At 41.9% G+C, this 21,046-nt stretch overlaps 1 protein-coding gene across 5 annotated transcripts in view; it reads right to left on the reverse strand.

Moving 5' to 3' along the window:
- Nucleotides 1–13,383, reverse strand: part of atp11c (ATPase phospholipid transporting 11C (ATP11C blood group)) — a 122,129-nt gene extending 108,746 nt beyond the window's left edge. For 4 of the 5 annotated variants that reach the window (XR_013497666.1, XR_013497664.1, XM_078211750.1 and 1 more), the window contains exon 1: nt 13,080–13,383. Coding sequence is in view for 2 of the 5 variants with exons in the window: in XM_078211750.1 (XP_078067876.1) it covers nt 13,080–13,106 (27 nt within the window). In the remaining 3 variants the exon portion in view is untranslated. Of the gene's footprint in view, nt 1–3,757; nt 3,863–13,079 lie in introns of all 5 variants that reach the window. The other variant, XR_013497665.1, reaches the window with a different exon arrangement.
- Between the last annotated feature and the right edge of the window lie 7,663 nt (nt 13,384–21,046).

Here is a 21,046-nt window from a genome sequence, read left to right on the forward strand (position 1 = left end):
ACTAAATACTGGAAAGCCCTAACACTCACTGCAAACAGTTACATTCTCAAATCAGACAAATAAAAAAGGATTTTTGTGAAAAACAATGTGCTGATGGTGGAATCCCAACACACCACCAAGAACAGAGGATCTGGTGGGAGTGATCAAGGCCACAGTAATGACAACTGAATATTAGAGTTAAATCTTTTGAATGGCTTTGCAATACACACACTTTAGTCATTGCAGTAACACTTTTAATAACTGACAAAATAAAAGTTACACTTAGTTTGTACTTCCAAGGTCCTCATTTCTCACACACAACTTGTGTTCGGACCACTTACCATTCTATTCCAAAATCTGTTCTAAAACTACTAATATCCTCAAATTCTGCTCCAAACGGTGTTCAATTTTCACTGGTAGAGCCGATTATGAAACACTAGTTCATGTCTGCAATCTTTTGCATTTTAACAAAAACATTGATCAATATTTGAACAGGTTTAACTAAACAAAGTTCAAGGTCTCATTTTAGAGTAGATACATTGGCTCCATTAGGTAGCGTGCAAGGGGTCTTTGTCAATGGTTGCAGCCACTGCAGTTAACAAAACTGCCCATATGCAATTTGCAAGCCGTACCAGTTCCGATTAATCTTATCCACCTAAGCCCCAAATGACATTGACCATCATTCATAGCTAAATGAAACTGGAGTACTGATCTTAATAGAACACAACCTGAAAATTACAGTTTACAATTTAGTACAAGTTTAGTGTCATTTAAACCAGCCATCACTATTTAAGTCTTTTCAGTAACTAAAATTACATACAGTTACATTTAGTTAGTTTAAAGGTTTTAAAAGACTGTTGTATGTGTAGCTCTTGGCCCATCTGCCTTGCGTAATGTATACGATCCCCAGATCAAAATTCTCATGGAACCAGTGTGCTGTGCCATTGCCACATTTGAATGCCAACCATCTACTTTGGGATAGAACCTACAAAATTTAGTACAGTATCAGGATAGTCCGAGAACTCTTGTGGTGGAAAAGTTGCATTTAAAAGACAACTTGCATTCAAAGAATAAATAACCATTATGCCAGCAGTGTGTGCTTTATTCTTCAGAAATAGACATACTCAAAGCAAGCCTCTAGAGGAAGGGGCTTTTAAATATACTTGACAATTAGTCAAACTTGGGCCACAATTACATACACACTTCTACAGGTTCAAAGGCAAATTCACAATAGCACTCAATTAATTCCATTCTGCTATTTTACAAGACATTCTCTAAACAAGACTGCTAGAAATAAGTTTATGTAGAGGCCACTAAATCATTAGACTAGTCTGTATACAGTCCTGGAGGTTTTCATCTCATTAACATTAGTAACAATTCCCATAAAATGACAATCAATTGCCATTTGTTTACAAAGCTCGACCTCAAGACTTTGGCATAATATTAGATTGGAAAGGTATTGAGCTTTCAGAAATCCACTACTAAAGGCAGATAGGCCATACAACAGTCTCTTAAAACCTTTAAACTAACTACATCCTGATTGCTATTTGCAGAGGAACCTTTGAAAAAATATTGAGCCAGATTTAGAGTTATTAGAGGATGTGACAGAGAATGGACAACCAGCAGTTGTAGTGTGATAAGGTGCCAACATAAAAGGTTACTTTTACGACACAAGATAAAAACATGTAGCTAAATAACAGGAAACAGAAATTTAGAACAACTGGGTCATTTTCAGGTTGGTGAAGTGCAACTCGTGGCGTGCATTTGGGATTAATTCTGGGGTCTCAACTGTTTACAATCTATATGAATGACTTAGACAAAGAGAGGGACTACACTGCAGCCAGATTTGCTTACGATGCAAAGATAGGTAAGAAAGCAAGTTGTGAGTATGCAAAGGAATACAGATAGGTCGAGTGGACAGAATTTGGCAGATGGAGTTTAATCTGGGAAAATGAGAGGTTGCTCATTATAAAACCATAAGACATAGGAGCAGAATTAGGCCACTCGGCCCAACGGGTCTGCTCTGCTATTCAATCATGGCTGATTTTTTTTCTCATCCCCATTCTCCTGCCTTTTCCCCATAACTCCTGATCCCCTTATTAATCAAGAACCTATCTCTCTCTGTCTTAAAAAGACACTCAATGACTTGGCCTCCACAGCCTTCTGCAGCAAAGAGTTCCACAGATTCACCACACTCTGGCTGAAGAAATTCCTCCTCATCTCTGTTTTAAAGGATCGTCCCTTTAGCCTAAGGTTGTGCCCTCTGGTTCTAGTTTTTCCTACTAGTGGAAACATCCTCTCCACATCCACTCTATTATGACGAGAAGAATAAAATAAAAATCAATATTATTTAAGTATTGCTGTGGTACAGAGGGTTCTGGGTGAACTTGTACATGAAGCACAAGAAAGTCAGCATGCAGGGACAGCAAGTAATTAGAAAGGCAAATTGAATATTGGCCTTTATTGCAAGAGGATTGGAATATAAAAGTAGGGAAGTGTTACTACAACACTGGAGTACGTGTGCGGTTTTGGTTACCTTACTTAAGGATATTGCATGGGAGTCAGTTCAGGAAGGTTCATCAAGCTGATTCCTGGGATGAAGTGGTTGTCCCATGAGGATATGTTGAGAAGGTTGGAACCATTCTCATTGGAATTTAGAAGAACGAGAGGTGACCTTATTAAATCATATAAGATTCTGAGGGGTCCTGATGGGTAGATGCTGAGAGGATGTTTCCCCTCATGGAGAGATCAAGAACCAGGGGGCAGTTTCAAAATAAGACGTCACCCATTTAATGAGGAATATTTTCTCGCAGAGTGGAATTCTCTTTCTCGGTGAGCATGGAGGTCGAGTCACTGAATATATTAAAGATCAACTTATGCAGACTGCCGATTGACAAGAGAGTAGCGGGTTAATGGGGACAGGCACAAAAGTGGAGTTCGGGCCATTCAGATAAACCATGGTCTTATGGAATGACGGATATGATTGAGGGACCAAATGGCCTACTGCTGCTCTTATTCGTGTTGTGTTCTTGAAAGCTCAGGGTGACATGCCAATAAAAAGCTTCATGTTTGCCATTACTTAATCATGGAATTTCAACTTAAAACTACTTCCACTGAAGGGAATGGCTAACAATTTTATCACGATGTCAGAACAAAGTGAAAAAAAGGTCAATTTAACGAGAGTAATGATATGAAACCGAACCAGTCACATGGCTGCTTAAAAACCAAGGTTGAGAGCACATGTATTTAACCCATCTGAAGAATGATACAATAAAACCCATTCTAGCAATTTATTTTGCGAGATTCTTTCCAGATGAGAAATGCTTCCCAAGGTCAGCCATCCATGTCATTGGTTTTATGTTCCCCACATTTAATTGGAAGGGGAAAATAGTGTCAATAGCGGAATAGTGTAATTTCTTCTCCGAGTACGGAACAGAATTTGGGGCTTGTGGAACAGGATTGCAACTTTATTTAGCTCCGTACTCATTCCTCAAAACATACAGAAATTGACAAAAGTGTGCAAAATAAACAAAAGAATTGCAGAATGATTATATTCCTTCAGTGCAGTAGAGTTGCTCCCTATATATATTTGATATTGTGTACACAAAATATTTGTATGCAAGCTTTTTGAAATATTTAAGTATATGTTTTCTCAATCAGCCCGAACCTGCAACCAATTATGTTCAAACTCAAATCAAGTGTTTTCAGGGTGCAAATGATCTATTAAAGATCAACCTGTCAAGAACTCTAGTGTAGGCACATTTTTGTATCTTCTTACCATTTTGCATCAATCCAGACTCCATATGGAATATCAACAGATGGGAAATTAATTAAGTTACAGGAAATTTGCTCGTCAGTATCCCAGAACAAACTTCTTCAAGTCCTTTTAGGGTTGCAGCAACCAGCGGAGTCAAATTCATGGAATGCATTCAGAAAAAAGACAGGAGTGAATGCACACATTCTAATTGGACAACTTCTGGTAGTTACTTCAGATGATAGAACGCAGATTATCATTCAGCCAAATTGTGACGAGCTGGCTCTTTGACACAGCTAGTCCCACATTCCCACTGCTTCCCCAGAGCATAAAACTTTTTCATCCCCTTCAACTATTTACCCAATTTCCTTTTAAAAGTTACTGTTGAATCTGCTTTCAGCACCCTTTCAGGTAGTACACTGCAAATCATTACTTATCACATAAAACAATTCTCACCTCACGTCTGGTCCTTTTGTTAATTACTTTCAATCTATGTCATTTGCTTACTGACTTGCCTACCACCCAGAAATAGTTTCTCCTTATTTACTGTACCAAAAACCATCGTGATTCGGAATACCTCTGATCAAATCGCCCATTAAAGTTCTTTGCTAACCCCAGATTTTAAAAAAATCTGCAATTAAAGGTCTAATGAATCATAGAATCCTACAGTGCAGAAGGAGGCCATTCGGCCCATCAAGTCTGCACCAACCACAATCCCACCCAGGCCCTATCCCCATTACCCCATAACCGTATGCATTTACCCTAGCTAGTCCCCCGGACACTAAGGGGCGATTTAACATGGCCAATACACCTAACCCACACATCTTTGCACTGTGGGAGGAAACCGGAGCACCCAGAGGAAACCCACGCAAACATGGGGAGAATGTGCAAACTCCACATAGACAGTGACTCAAGCTGGAAATCGAACCTGGGTCCCTGGCGCTGTGAGGCAGCAGTGCTAATCACTGTGCCACCCAATGGTGACCATTAAGCTATTGTCGATTGTCATAAAAACCCATCTGGTTCACTAATGTCCTTTTGGGGAAGGAAATCTGCTGTTCTTACCTGGCCAGGCCTACATAGGACTCCAGACCCACAGAACTGTAGTTGACTAAATGCCCTCAGTGATGGGCAGTAAATGCTGGCCCAGCCAGCGACGCCAACATCCCATGAACAATTAAAAAAAAGATTTTGCAGTCTCTGCATCACTCCATAGCTCATTCACCTGTGATACTATTCTGGCAAATCTCCTCCACACCCTATCTATGCCTTGACATCTTTCCTAAGGAGTGGTGCCCTGAATGGAAAGACAATACTCCAACTGGGGCCTAACGAGGTGATTCATAAACATCAGTTTGATTACAACTTCTGATGCAAAACAGATTGCACGTATCTATAAGATACGTACAGTGCACCGGCAGTTTGAATGTTCGGTTCCTTGAACATTCTCAGCAAGTTTATAGATGGTTAGATTTGGAAAATGTTGGAAAAAGTGTAAAGGAAGGTTTAAACAGAATTTAAAGATCTGCCATATACTTATCAATAAAATGCCAGAAACATTGTAAATATTACATGTTTGCATTGCTCAAATAAGTGGTCATCATTCATTGGATACAGGCATTTAACAGAGGACTACAGTTCAGGGAGACAAAAGATTGTCTTGATGTTGATGGGAAAGGTATAAAATAATGTAATAATTCTGAGACTTCACATTGCAGGAATTCCTAAAATACCCCCGTAGTGTCAGTGGCGGCTCAGTTGGTGGTATTCTCACCTCTGAATCAGAAGTCGAATATTCAATGCTCACTAGGATTTGAGAACAAAATTCAAAGCTGACATTTCATCACTGTACAGAGGGAGCACTGTACTGCGAGGCGTTACCTTTCAGATGAAATGTTAAATCAAGGCCATCCCTGTCCTCTCAGGCAAATGAAAGGGCAATTACATATGGGCAACAAATGCTGGCCTCGTCAGCAGCACTCACATCCTTGTATTAGAACCGCGGACCAACTCCAGTTGCATTAACAGAGGCGAGGTGGTAAAGAGCTTGCCCAAACCAAACTGGCACATCTCTTTATTCGGTATTACTAATGAACTAATTTCAGCTCCAAAAGGAGAATCTTGGGTTCTCCACTGAAATAAGTCTACAGTTATGCAAAATGAGCATTCTTAACAAGTGCATTCCCTCAGTATGCCAAATTTGTTTTATTTCAGCTTTAGTCTTAAAAACATATCCCTAACTCAGCACATTTATCTTGTATAGTGGGAGCCAAATTTCCTGGATTACACAACATGGACTGCACCATGCTGATGCACCTTCAGAATGATGAATTGCCTCTATTGACAACAAATGTTATGGATTATAATGCAATTACTGCAAAACAATTAAAATAAAGTTGATTAGGCAGCACTTCAATGAACCCAGGAAATCCAAAAATAGTTTCAGCAGACAATTTGGCTTTACTCGTTAAAAACAAATGCTCAAGAAGATCTGACCAAGTGAACAGTAAAGCGGAGAATGCTTTATGTGAATTTTGGTTCTCAAGAGGAGGGATGTTGGTACTTGCAAATGGAACACTCCATTTTGGACTAAATACTTTTGATTGTATTGTCCCAATTCATAGATTTGCCAAACAGGAGTGGTTGACTGAACAAGGTGCACATTAATCCAGCAATTTTTAAAAATATTTTATTTAGAAGCAAGTTGGTTCTGCTGCTGCATTCATTCTTTTTTTAATTCATTCGTGGGACATGGGTGTCGCTGGCTGGACAGCATTTATTGCCTGTCCCTAGTTGCCCTTGTTCAGAGGGCAGTTGAGAGTCAGCCACATTGCTGTGGCTCTGGAGTCACATATAGGCCAGACCAGGCAAAGACGGCAGGTTTCCTTCCCGAAAGGACATGAGTGAACCAGATGGGTTTTTCCGGCAATAGTTTCGTGGTCATCAGTAGATTCTTAATTCCAGATTTTTTTTATTGAATTCAAATTCCACCATCTGCCATGGCGGCATTCGAACCCGGGTCCCCAGAATATCAGCTGAGTTTCTGGATTAATAGTCTAGGGATAATACCATTAGGACATCGCCTCCCCTAAACAGTACGCTTAGTAGAGTAGTAACTTTTTCCTTTTGGTAGCTGACAACTTTCATCAGTCGCTGAAACAATGGATGTCAATATTTGCAGGAATTTCACTAAGTATCCACAAGACATAGGAGCAGAAGTAGGCCATTTGGCCCATTCAGTCTGCTCCACCATTCTTCTAGGTTGCACCATGATGTGTCCCCATTTCTCATGACAGAAATTCTGTCATCCCCAAATGAGACAACCTTCAATTTGGTATTTACCAGCTTTGTGCAATGGTTTGAGGAAATATATTTGAACGACCCAAAGTCATTTCATATTAGCTCTCGAAAACGTTCTCACCATCCAAGGCTTTGACAATTCCAATACATTCCTGGCTGGTATTGCACATTTATTTTTGTTATCTTGACATCAGCAAAACTCAACTGCCCATGTCTTAACTCAAACTAAATCCCATTTACCCATCACTCCTGTTCCGGGGGACTTAACACTGCTCCAGGGTTAAGCAACATTTTGATTTTAAAATCCTTATTTTCAAATCCCTCCTGCTTTCTGTAATCTCCTGCAGTCACACAACTTGCAAGGTATCTGTGCTCATTTAATTCTGGACTCAAGTATCCCTGATTTATAATCTTTCCACCATTGGTGACTAAGCCTTCATTTGCCTGGGCATCAAGCTCTGTAATTTCCTCCCTAAACCTCTCTGCTTTTCTCTTAACTCTCCTCCTCTAAAACACTCCTTAAGCTGTACCTCTGACCAAACTTTTGGTCATCTGACCTAATAGTTCCTTTAGCAGCTGAGTTTCAAATCTTGCTTTACAAATGCTCTTCTGAAGCACTTCAGGATTATTTTAATACGTTAAAGGCACAATTTATGAGAGAGAGAATAAAGACAATTACATACAACGTAATCTTGTATTTACTTTAACACGACAATGCCTTTCAAATGAACAAAGGTTTTGAGGGGCTAAACGGCCTTCATCTCTTCTGCCATTCAATGAGATCAAGGCAGATCTTTGACCTGGTTTCAAATTCCCACCTTTGCAAATCAAAAATATTGAAGGATTTGGGGCAAAGATCTATTGGTCTCACAGTTAATTAGCAATTTATCCCTATACACAACAATCTCCAACAAACCTGACCACCCAGTTGAAAACAAATAGCAATTTCCTACATGTAATTAACAGGAATAAAAGTAGAAATGATAAATGTGCTTTCACAGCTTTGCAGCTTTCAATTTTTGTCTTTAATATTTTGTCAGGTTTATAGAAGAGGGATGGGGTGGAGTAGAAAGAGAAAAAAGTTTCACAGTACAGCTTTAACGGAAAAAAAATTGGGCAGAGGAGTTCCTACATCAGAATAACAGTTCAAATCACCACCGAGCTTAAATGTGGTTTATTGAGGAAGAAATGCTGAATACAGCATTAAATATATTAGTTTAAAATCCAGCTCAGACAAGATGGGCAGAATCCAATTTGCTGGAGATCACCTGTCAAACTTTATATATGGGATCAGCAAATCATGGGTGACCAATCTTCAAAAAAGATAGCACACAAAAAGGAAGCAAACCACTCTGTTTTTCTTCCTGACCTTGCAATAATCTGGCATTGCTCCAAGGAAATTAATGCAGCAGCTGTTAATTTAGTAGACTGTCAAGAATAATTAGTCTTCAGGAGACCTCCAGACCTATTTAGACCACTTCACTGTGCAGAGTACCTGAACAAGAGAGTGACCTTAATGGGACAGGCCAGGTCAGTGTCTCAACATCACAAGTATGCACCCTACTGTCTGGAAGCAAAACTGTCTGGAAGGAAAACAGAGGAAGTTGTGGCATTGTCCACAAGTACAAAAATAATAGCGCATGGTTTCCTGCATTATTTTTGCATCACTCAGATGCTGCACAAAATCACTCCCAATTTGTGGAAACGAGTGGAGCAGTCAGCAATGTAGACCAAGTCACTGTTTGATTCAAATATCATTTCAACTTCATATCTTCTTTCAGTACAAATCTATCACTCAACTGGGAATGCCTGCATTTTAATACAGGTGCAAGAATTATCTTCCTGAACTCGCATCAAATCTACACCAACTCTAGAAAATCAAAGTGAGAAGAATAACTTGAAATTTAAATTGATTGTGTCTGGTTTATAAACATTAGTCCCAAATTGGAAAGGGGGGGGGGGGGGGGGAACAGTAGAACAAATCCATTACAGAGCCAAATCTGGCAATATGATGAAAATAAAACTAGTCAGATTTTTGCCCTAGTAGAGCTGCAACTCTTGTACCAGGGCAGCTCCTGAACATAAAGCTGACGCACCAGCTATCTAGTAAGTTGTAAACACATGATTGTCTTCTCACTAATTTGCATGGAATGTCTGTCTCTCCACCATCAAAAACAACCATAAGAGACATCTTTTTTAAAAAAGCACAAATCTCATTAAATATAATGCAGCCTCTTCACTTTATCTGCAATTGCAAAATCAAGATCTGGAGACTAAAAACAGCATTTTCAATGAATTGACGGGAAAGCCAGAATAATTATTTTCCCCTTCTGTACTGTCTTGGGTATTCTGCCAAGAGAGACAAACACTCAGATACCAGTATCAACTATATGCAAAGGTAGAGGCTCAGCTGCGAAAGTGAAAGCTCAATTTAGCAACACGTCAAAACAGGCTCCAAGGAGAACCATGCACACAGACTTTAAGAGTAAAGATTGCTTGGAAAATTTTTTGGCAGAATGGGAAGAAAGGAACAGAACATTGCCTCAGAATTTATTAGGGAGCAGAGGACAGATAAAAATAGATTTGGCTGAATTTTCAAGAATGAGAACTAAACACCTGGTAACTGAGGCGAATAGAAGTGAAATATGGCACTATTCACTCAGGCTTTTTCTGTCTCTCATTGTCCTCCAAACCTCTCCTGAAGATGATGACTCATTGTCCCCATGTGGTCACACTTCATTTGTAACCCCAAAGAGCAAGTATTAGTACGAGTCAACCACAGGCAGAATGACAAGCACAGCTAAATCAGACCTACCCAGGCTTCCATTCATGCTAAGTTTGCAAGGTATTATTCAATAGCATCAAGGAGCAAGAACAATAGCTAGCCAAGGACACCTTTACTGATATGCTGAGCATAATCAGCTAACTCAGCACAGACCAGGAGCCAAATCTGCTCTATAGTTATGATTGTATGTGCTTTTCCCATACAGATCACATATCCAGTGATGCTATTTACCCACCAAGCTACCAAATGATTCAAGAATGTATTTAATGAGATGAATACTGGGAATAAGATTCAGATATTGCTGCAAAAGATAATTGCTTCATTAGCTACCATTGTGATTTTTAATATGCAACATTTTACAATACTATTCTATTGACACTATTGCTCAGATGAGTACATCTCCAACAACATAAGAAGCTCAACACTACCCAGGACAATGCAGCCTGCTTAACTGGCACCCCATCCACCACCTTACACGTTCATTCCCTCCACAAATGGCAAGCCACGGCAGTAGTGTGTTCAATTGATAAGATGCACTGCAGCAACTCACCAAGACTCATTTAACAGCACTTTGGTTTAAACCAGTCACCTACACAACCCAAATACATGTAGTTATGAACTTCAAATTATCCACTAAACACTCACATTTGGAACTCAAACTCTGGAATAAATATCACTTCATTAGTACCAAAAGAAATAAGCCAACTCAAAGTACAGTCAATCAGTACAGAAACTAGATTTCCTTTTATTACTAGGCTCAATAACAAAATGGCCTGACAAAGCACCTCTGCTGTCCATTAAACTAGGTAAATAAATTTAATCTTTAATACCCTTGATTTGGGAAAACAAGCCCCTCCCTCCTCTACACACAACTGTATCTAACTGTTCACACTATCCCTCGCTTGAAGTGTGGCGATCTCAGGTTAAATCACCACCAGTCAGTGCCTATGGTCATCTGGGATTGTGACAACTTTACCTCGATCCAAAAAGGTAACGTTCCAACAGGTTCTCTCATACATTATTGATGAGTTTATTTGTTTGGTATATGCTAGAATGCAGCAGGGCCAATTTAGAAAATTAAACTGAATGTCTACTTGATCAGTTTTCAGCACCAAGAAACAAGCAGAAGTTACTGTGAACCAAGTCCAATAATCCCAGGATTACTTCCAGCATGAATTTAAATCCATGAGAAAGATTCTACTAACACTTTTTGTAATGTGTCACATCATGGTCTAGTTAGATGGGCCATCTAGTTTGTTATTTAAGCAATGCCTGGAATTAATACTTTATTGAGAGTTTAAACATGGGTTAGTCTTTAGTACATGTTGTGACTTGCTCTGTCAAATTAGTGTAATTAGTACAGTATAGACAGATGCATGTCTGCTACATGTTCCATTCTCTCCTGTATCTTCTTCCTTTTTTTTGCAGACTTCTTCAAAATTATGAAATTTAAGACTTCTCGATCAAATTCAGCAGCTGAATTGTTCAGAGGTAAAACAACCTGGTGACCACTGCAGCAATCTTATTGAAGGCATGAAATTCTTTCAATGGAGCAGAGATGTCTTTTGAATAACATTTGTTTGTATTACAAGGCTCATCTAATTATTTACAAGGCACATACTAAAGGATTGATTAGTATCTTGAAAGTACCCAAGATACGCAGTTAAGTGCCACATTTTCAGCAAAAATTCGAAAATTTGTTGAAAGTTTAACCTCAGTGCAATCTTCAGGGGCATAATTATCATTAGCTTTATACCATGCTAAAGTATTTGACAACTGACTATAAAAGAGATTTCAGACTGCGAGAGTGTAGTGTGGAATTTCCCACATAATCTCAAGTAGAATTTGTATGTAGTTAGGCTTGCAGCTCCTGATCACTATTGTCCAGCAGTCCTTACCAGAAAGTTTATACAGACGTTGGCGAGGAACGGGCTCAGATATGAATCATCAACAGTCTTGCTCACGTGGAAAATGGCTAGTTGGATCAAATAATGCAGGGTGACTGGAAAACCATACTGCAGTACCAAGTGATCAGGAGAAAACAAAACCTTGCATTAAAAATCCTTGAACTTTGCATTGGGTGCATTCACTAATCTGCACACTGCCAAGGCGATAAGAAGCAAGAATCGCAGCCACATCCATCGAGTGCCCCAACACAACAGCAAATGGTTCACAACACTTGGCAAGGATGGTGGCTGACTAACCTTCCTTACTTAATATAGACTGTGAATGAAATACTTCTAAAATTTCACCTGCAGTCTCGGATTCGCTTTTCTCAAAGATAGCATTGCTACTGAAAAAAAATCTGGTGCTGGATCATTTATTTCCACCATAATCAATAGATGGATTTTTAAACTGTTCTGTCAAAAAATGACCAAAGAACGAAAAAGTATGCTGTTAATTTCGGAGAGGATATGCAAGTAACTGACATGAATATTCTTAATGGCACTAGTAAAAAAAACACTTTCTGCATTTAGTTAGTGGATAAGTTTCTTGTTCTAATTATAGACATAAATACGGCTCAGAATATTGCAACCCATTTTTACACACTGCAATGTTAAAAACGTTGCTAAGACTAAGGACCCTCAAAGACCAGGCCAGCAAGGATAAATCGGGAAAGCTAACTTATGCAGACTCAGAACACAGGGGCAACTTGCATCGAAATCTCAGCTGAACATCCAGCATCCCAAAAGGAGTTTAAGCAAATAGTTTCTCCCCGGGGATTGCCGCATTTATCAATCGGTGCAGGGTGCATATATTTTCCACTCTGCCAATGCTTCCAACTTAAAAATAAATTAAAAGCGGGGCCTTGAGGACTTTTACAGAAAGCGAAAGGCGATGTCACCACGAACGCTTGCATGAAACGCCAATGTTGTTGCTGTCAAAACCTGGTGTGAAAACAAAAGGGGAAACAACTTGCCTGATAACACAAAACAAGAAATATGCTGGGAAAATGCAGCCTCCGTGGACGAGAGAGAGGGAGATGGAGTGAAGATTTCAGGTCGATGACCTTTCGACAAGACAACTTTTGCAAACTGGTTTGGTCAAGATGTAAGGGAGCAGGGGCTGGTTTGTAGGAGCTGCCCCGCTGCTTCTTGCAGGGAAGCTGTCAGAGGGCGCGGGGGCTGCTGCACGCGGCGGCTCCCGGGCCAACGTTCCGATCTCGCTCAGTCAACGAGCCCGGCCCTCAGTGCGATCGCCGGCGGCAGGTAAAGGGAGTTGGATCCGAACCCGCGGGAGGACATTCACTCACTCACTCACCCATCGGTTAATTCCACAGCGGAACATGTCGCGCCGTCTCCCTCCTCTCTCTCTAGCTCTCTCTCAGCCGCTTAAATCCGGCTGCGCCGCGACCTCCCGGCGCCCGAACATTTCAGCGGCCGTTGCTCGCTCGCTCGGTCCTCCTCCTACTCCTCGGGGTGGCCGATTTTAGTCAGTCAGAGTCGGACAAATTCCCCTTTCAACAATTCCCACTGCTCTCGTCCCCCCCACCCCCCTTCCCCGACCCGCTCTGGGCGCCGCCTTCACTTCATTTCGCTCCTCCTTCGCTGCCCTGGAGGCGGGGACAGCCGCGCGATCAAAACAACAATGAAGCGCCGAGTCCCCCCCCCACGGCGGCCGTTACCCTGACCCCGCCCTTTTCCCACCCGTCCCACTGCGCATGCCCACCTGCTGGCTCCGCCCTGCACACTGGGATTTGTAGTTCTTTCCCCCCTTCCCTCCCGGGAAACCACATCTCCCGGCGGTCAGCACGGCGCCTTCACAGGCCCCGCCCTCAGTGCACACAGCCTGAGCCTGCCTTGTCTTTGCAGTTTTGGTTCTGGTCCATTCTGCAACCTTGCGTCCAAAATCATTTCCCCATAACATTAGTTGATGCAGCGAGGCTGTTTTCATTGGTGGAGAACTACAGCGTACTTATTTAAGATGACTGGTGCTGGGGACCAGATCAGAAACTCCAAAGTATATTATGAAGTTATGACTAGACCCCAACTATTTTTGATTTTGACATTAGTGTGAGCATAAGTTGTTGCTCTCCAGGTGTGATTCTATTGACCCACTAGGAAGCTTTTATGAAAACAAACTTTATTTTCACAATGGAGTTAAATTCAACAAAAAAGCATAACTTTTAACAATTGAGCCTCAATTATGCTCACAATTGAAATACTTAAAAATGACAAGTTATAATTTTTAACTACTCCATACTTCCAATTCAAGCAATATCCCCACAGACATAAACCCCTATTCATAATCAGTTAACCAAAAACACACAGGCTTACATGGGGTGCCAGGCTTTCAACCTTTTAACACCTCTGGACAGAGATCCAGAAAGACACCTGGCTTCTGACTCCCAGACTCTCCAGAGAATGACCTATCTTCAAATAGCAGAACTTCAGAGAAAGAGACCTGTTTTCTGACAGGTCCCAGACTCCAATCTTCAGAGAGAGACAGGTAGAGCTACTGTACTCTAAAGATTCAAAACTGCCACTGGCTGCTTGTTTCTCTGTAAGCCTAGCTGCACCCAGTCACATGATTTTCCTGTTAATCAACCTAATCAAACCCTACTCTGAAAACCCCTGGGGAAAATACTAAAATATTAAAGATTAAAGCAAATATTCCAGCAATTAGGATCAATTATGTTTCTGCAGTCTCAATATGTGGGTTGCCAGTTATAGACAAAGCAGCACCGGGTAAATAGAACTGACTTCTAAACAAAAAAAAGAAATAAGATACCAATATATTTCTTAAAGGCACAGTATTGTTACATTGGTAAAAGAAACAAGGCGGCAAGGAGGATATTTTTTTAAAGGGAAGAACTTTTCTGTGACAATTTTCCATAGCAATGCCTCAACCAATCGTAGCCCACTTGCCAACCAATCAAGCACCCTTTTCTCATGTGGTATAACTTGTTTTTCCATTTGAAATTGGATATTCTTGTATCTGGCTTGATAAGTGTAAGACAAAAAGCTTCAACAGCATATCTTTTTTTCAGCAACATTAAATGTTTTTATGCAGCTAACAGTTTAGATCTGGAATGCACTACCTGAAGAGTGTGGTGGAGATAAACTCAATTATGCTTTCAAAAGCAAATTAAATAGTTAGCTGAAGGGAAAAAATATTTCAGGGCTGCAGGGAAACAGCAAGGGAGTGATAGCTAAATTGCTCTTGAAGAAAGTCCGCATGGCTTGGCAGGGCAAATGACCTCCCTTTGTGCTATAACCAATCTATAATGCTGTGATTCTATTCTATCCACTTATGAATCTCTCAACCAAGTCATTGTCTCTGTTATCGCTCTTCATGCTGGGCTCCATCACCCTACAAGCAGTCACTTCCAAGTTGGTCAAAAAGTATACTGCTATTCCAAAGCACCATTTTCTTTCAAGCTTGCCTTCACTGATGTCCATTAGTTCCTCATCTGCATTGTTGTCAACATTCTTGATTGTTCTTACTATTCTTGATTAACAAAATACTCCTCCTGGTCAAAGTACTCTCAGTTCTCACCCCTGAAATTTACATTGCAACCATACTGGGGCGATGATGGTGTAGTGTTAATGTCACTGAACGAGTAATGCAGAGGGCCAGGTTAATGCCGCAGGCACTATGGCAGCTGGTGGAGTTTACATTCATTGAATAAAATTAGAATATAAAGCTAGTCTCAGTAATAGTGACCAGAAAATATAATCGCTAGTTGTAATAACACATCTGGTTCACTAATGTCTTACAGTGTAAGTAATCTGCCATATTTAACTGGTCTTGCCTATATGTGAATCCAGACCCACTACAACGTAGTTGACTCATAACTGCCCTCTTAGAGTCATAAAGTTCTACAGGACAGAAAAAGACCCTCTGGTCTATCATGCCTGCACTAGCCATCAAGTACCGATCAATTCTAATCCCATTTTGCAGCACTTGGTTCGTAGTCTTGTATGCTATGAAGTTTCAAGTACTCATCTAAATGCTTCTCAAATGGTGTGAGGGTTCCCGTCTTTACGACCCTTTCAGGTAATGAGTTGCATCACCTTCATCATAGAATCATAGAAACCCTACAGTGCAGAAAGAGGCCATTCGGCCCATCGAGTCTGCACCGACCACAATCCCACCCAGGCCCTATCCCCATATCCCCACATATTTATCCGCTGATCCCTCTAACCTACACATCCCGGGACACTAAGGGGCAATTTAGCATGGCCAATTAACCTAACCCTCACATCTTTGGACTGTGGGAGGAAACCGGAGACCCGGAGAAAACCCACGCAGACACAGGAAGAATGTGCAAACTCCACACAGACAGTGACCCAAGCCGGGAATCGAACCCAGGTCCCTGGAGCTGTGAAGCAGCAGTGCTAACCACTGTGCTACCGTGCCACCTTCTGGGTGGAAAGGTTTTTCCTCAAATGCCTTCTAAATCTCCTGCCCTTTACCTTAATTCCCCTGGTTATTGACCCTCTACTAAAAGGAAACATTCCTTCCTTTGTACCCTATCTGTGTCTCTCATAATTTTGGATAGTTCAATCAGGTTGTCCCTGTTACCCCTCCTCCCCCTGTCCCCCCACCTCATACTTCAGACTTCACTACTCGAAGGAAAACAACCCCAACCTAATCAGTCTCTCTTCATTGCTGAAATGCTCCAGCCCAGGCAACATCCTGGTAAATCTCTTCTGCACCCTTTCTAGTGCAACCACATCCTTCCTGTAGTGTGGTGACCAGAACTGCAAAGAGTATTCTAGCATAGTCTAACCAGCATTTTATGCAGGTCAATCATAACCTCCTTCCTCTATATACATATTTCCTCCCAAAATGCATCACCTCACACTGTACAGTGTTAAATTCTATTTGCCACTGTTCTTCCCATCTGACCAGCCAATCTATATCACCCTGTAATCTAAGGCTTTCCTCCTCACTATTTAGCAGCTGACACCAAAATTGGTGGTGTGCTGATGTGGTTTCCTCTTCAACCTGGAGATCCACTTTTTCAGCCTCCATCTCTGAGTGCGTACCTTCACTATCTGAGGGGACAACACGGAGTCAGCTTTGAACTAAGGGCTGCCACTGGCTATCTCCATGGCTCATGGTGGGGCCTGCTCAGGCAGGGACTTCCTGGTTTGGAGATGGTCCAAGTACTTCTTTAGGGTTTTACCCTGAACTTTGACCTTGTAAGATACTGGTTCCAATTTCTTCATAAAGATCCTAGGGACCCAAGTGGGACCATCCCCGAAGTTCGACACATGAACCAATTCACCCATTGCAAAAGTTATTTCATAAGAACATAAGAAATAGGAGCAGGAGTAGGCCATCTAGCCCCTTGAGCCTGCCCCGCCATTCAATAAGATCATGGCTGATCTGAAGTGGATCAGTTCCACTTACCCACCTGATCCCTATAACCCCTAATTCCCTTACCGATCAGGAATCCATCTATCCGTGATTTAAACATATTCAACGAGGTAGCCTCCACCACTTCAGTGGGCAGAGAATTCCAGAGATTCACCACCCTCTGAGAGAAGAAGTTCCTCCTCAACTCTGTCCTAAACTGCCCCCCCTTTATTTTGAGGCTGTGCCCTCTAGTTCTAGTTTCCTTTCTAAGTGGAAAGAATCTCTCCATCTCTACCCTATCCAGCCCCTTCATTATCTTATAGGTCTCTATAAGATCCCCCCTCAGCCTTCTAAATTCCAACGAATACAAACCCAATCTGCTCAGTCTCTCCTCATAATCAACACTTTCTGTCCTTTCTGTCCTTACAGAATCATAGTTTCTTTTTTGGATTTCTGTCGGCTGAAATTGGTATGAAGCAATGATCCCATCAACAGCACCACTGGAGCAACACCTGTTGTGTGCGCGGTATGGTCCTGTAATCGAACAAAAATTGTGCCAGTTTAGTCTCCATGGATGCCGTCAGTTGTTTCTTCATGCCATCTCTGAAGATTTGAACCACCCATTCTGCCAGTCCATTTGACATGCAGTACAGACGTGTTGGATACCATTGGAGAGCAGAAAGTTCTGGAAATCACATGAATAAAGGCCGTGGCGTTATATTCCATATTTGCTGAAACCTTGTCGTAATTTCTCCACCATAGCCTGAGAAGTCGTGAAGCCCATATGGTGCACGTCCAACCACTTGTGTGCATCCACCACAATTAAAAACATGGACCACATTTAGGGCCCCGCAAAGTTCACATGCACCCATGGCCTGCTAGGCCACTCGGATGGATGTCAGGAGACTAAGGGTCACATCGCTTCACCAAGTCTGTGATGTCAGAGTTAAAATCGGACCATCAGAGGTAACTCTTGGCTAGCATCTTCATTTTTGATACTCCCGGTAGGTCATTATGAAGTTCCGTTAATATTGGACATCAGCCTGGGAGCGGAAAAATTACTTGGGATCCCCAATGGATGATCCTATCCTCAATGCTAACTTCAGCTTTCTTAATGAGGTAGGGTTTCATTTCTTCAGGGGGGGCCATCTTTGGAAGCTACCGTATAGAATCATGTGCCTTATTTTTGGTAAGAGTTTTAACAACACCAGGTTAAAGTCCAACAGGTTTATTTGGTAGCAAACACCATTAGCTTTGGTAGCTAATATAATAATAAATAAACCTGTTGGACTTTAACCTGGTGTTGGTAAAACTCTTACTGTGTTCACCCCAGTCCAACGCTGGCATTTCCACATCCTTATTTTTGGTCCAGGCTTTAACATGCCTTGCTGACACTGGCAAAGTCTCCAAAAAGTTCTGAGTCATCACAACCTCTTCCAATGCTGGTAAAGGAACCAGGCTTACGGGCAATTGTAGGTGACTCATAGCATCAGCATTAACTATCCAGGTTCCAGAAGATATTCAGCCAATAACAACTCCCAGCATTGCATGCAAGCGGAGGCAATGGGGGAAATTGCCTTGTCCTCTTTGAATAGGCTCAATCAGGTTTTATGGTCGATAACTATAAAAAACTGTTGACTATACACGTATCGATGGAACATCTTCACACCAAATATGATCACCAACCCTTCCTTCACAATTTGAGAATCCCTTTGCTCCACATCTGAAGGGATCCTGGAGGCATACATGATGGATTTTTTAGTCCTGTCTTTCCAATGATTCCCACCACGCCAACTCCATATGGGGAAGCATCACATGTTAATTTAAGTTATTTCTGAGGGTCAAAATGGGCCAGTAAGTAGGTTGACAATAGCTGACGTTTAACTTTAGAAAAGGCCTCTGCCTGCACAGCTTCCCAGGATCATCTCTGGTATTTCCACATTATGTGGAAACTGTCAGAGAAAGGAACTAATGAAAAGTGGAATTTTTTCAAGGAACAAATACTGGATGTCCTTGATAGGTATGTTCCTGTCAGGCAGGGAGGAAATGGCCGAGTGAGGGAACCATGGTTCACAAAAGAGGTGGAATGTCTTGTGAAAAGGAAGAGGGAAGCTTATGTCGGGATGAGGAAACAAGGTTCAGATGGCTCGATTGAGGGTTACAAGTTAGCAAGGAATGAGCTGAAAAAGGGGCTTAGGAGAGCTAGGAGGGGACATGAGAAGTCCTTGGCGGGTCGGATCAAGGAAAACCCCAAGGCTTTTTACTCTTATGTGAGGAATAAAAGAATGACCAGGGTGAGGTTAGGGCCGGTCAAGGACAGTAGTGGGAACTTGTGTATGGAGTCAGTAGAGATAGGCGAGGTGATGAATGAATACTTTTCTTCAGTGTTCACCAAGGAGAGGGGCCATGTTTTTGAGGAAGAGAAGGTGTTACAGGCTAATAGGCTGGAGGAAATAGATGTTCGGAGGGAGGATGTCTTGGCAGTTTTGAATAAACTGAAGGTCGATAAGTCCCCTGGGCCTGATGAAATGTATCCTAGGATTCTTTGGGAGGCAAGGGATGAGATTGCAGAGCCTTTGGCGTTGATCTTTGGGTCCTCGCTGTCCACGGGGATGGTGCCAGAGGACTGGAGAATGGCGAATGTTGTTCCTCTGTTTAAGAAAGGGAATAGAAATGACCCTGGTAATTATAGACCGGTTAGTCTTACTTCGGTGGTTGGTAAATTGATGGAAAGGGTCCTTAGGGATGGGATTTACGACCATTTAGAAAGATGCGGATTAATCCGAGATAGTCAGCACGGATTCGTGAAGGGCAAGTCGTGCCTCACAAATTTGATAGAATTTTTTGAGGAGGTAACTAAGTGTGTTGATGAAGGTAGGGCAGTTGATGTCATATACATGGATTTTAGTAAGGCGTTTGATAAGGTCCCCCATGGTCGGCTTATGATGAAAGTGAGGAGGTGTGGGATAGAGGGAAAGTTGGCCGATTGGATAGGCAACTGGCTGTCTGACCGAAGACAGAGGGTGGTGGTCGATGGAAAATTTTCGGATTGGAGGCAGGTTGCTAGCGGTGTGCCGCAGGGATCAGTGCTTGGTCCTCTGCTCTTTGTGATTTTTATTAATGACTTAGAGGAGGGGGCTGAAGGGTGGATCAGTAAATTTGCTGATGACACCAAGATTGGTGGAGTAGTGGATGAGGTGGAGGGCTGTTGTAGGCTGCAAAGAGACATAGATAGGATGCAAAGCTGGGCTGAAAAATGGCAAATGGAGTTTAACCCTGATAAATGTGAGGTGATTCATTTTGGTAGGACAAATTTAAATGTGGATTACAGGGTCAAAGGTAGGGTTCTGAAGACTGTGGAGGAACAGAGAGATCTTGGGGTCCATATCCACAGATCTCTAAAGGTTGCCACTCAAGTGGATAGAGCTGTGAAGAAGGCCTGTAGTGTGTTAGCTTTTATTAACAGGGGGGTGGAGTTTAAGAGCCGTGGGGTTATGCTGCAACTGTACAGGACCTTGGTGAGACCACATTTGGAATATTGTGTGCAGTTCTGGTCACCTCACTATAGGAAGGATGTGGAAGCGCTGGAAGGAGTGCAGAGGAGATTTACCAGGATGCTGCCTGGTTTGGAGGGTAGGTCATATGAGGAAAGGTTGAGGGAGCTAGGGCTATTCTCTCTGGAGCGGAGGAGGCTGAGGGGAGACTTAATAGAGGTGTATAAAATGATGAAGGGGATAGATAGAGTGAACGTTCAAAGACTATTTCCTCGGGTGGATGGAGCTATTACAAGGGGGCATAACTATAGGGTTCGTGGTGGGAGATACAGGACGGATATCAGAGGTAGGTTCTTTACGCAGAGAGTGGTTGGGGTGTGGAATGGACTGCCTGCAGTGATAGTGGAGTCAGACACTTTAGAAACA

The sequence above is a fragment of the Mustelus asterias genome, chromosome 4 (assembly GCF_964213995.1).
Source record: "Mustelus asterias chromosome 4, sMusAst1.hap1.1, whole genome shotgun sequence".
NCBI classification, from domain to species: Eukaryota; Metazoa; Chordata; class Chondrichthyes; order Carcharhiniformes; family Triakidae; genus Mustelus; species Mustelus asterias.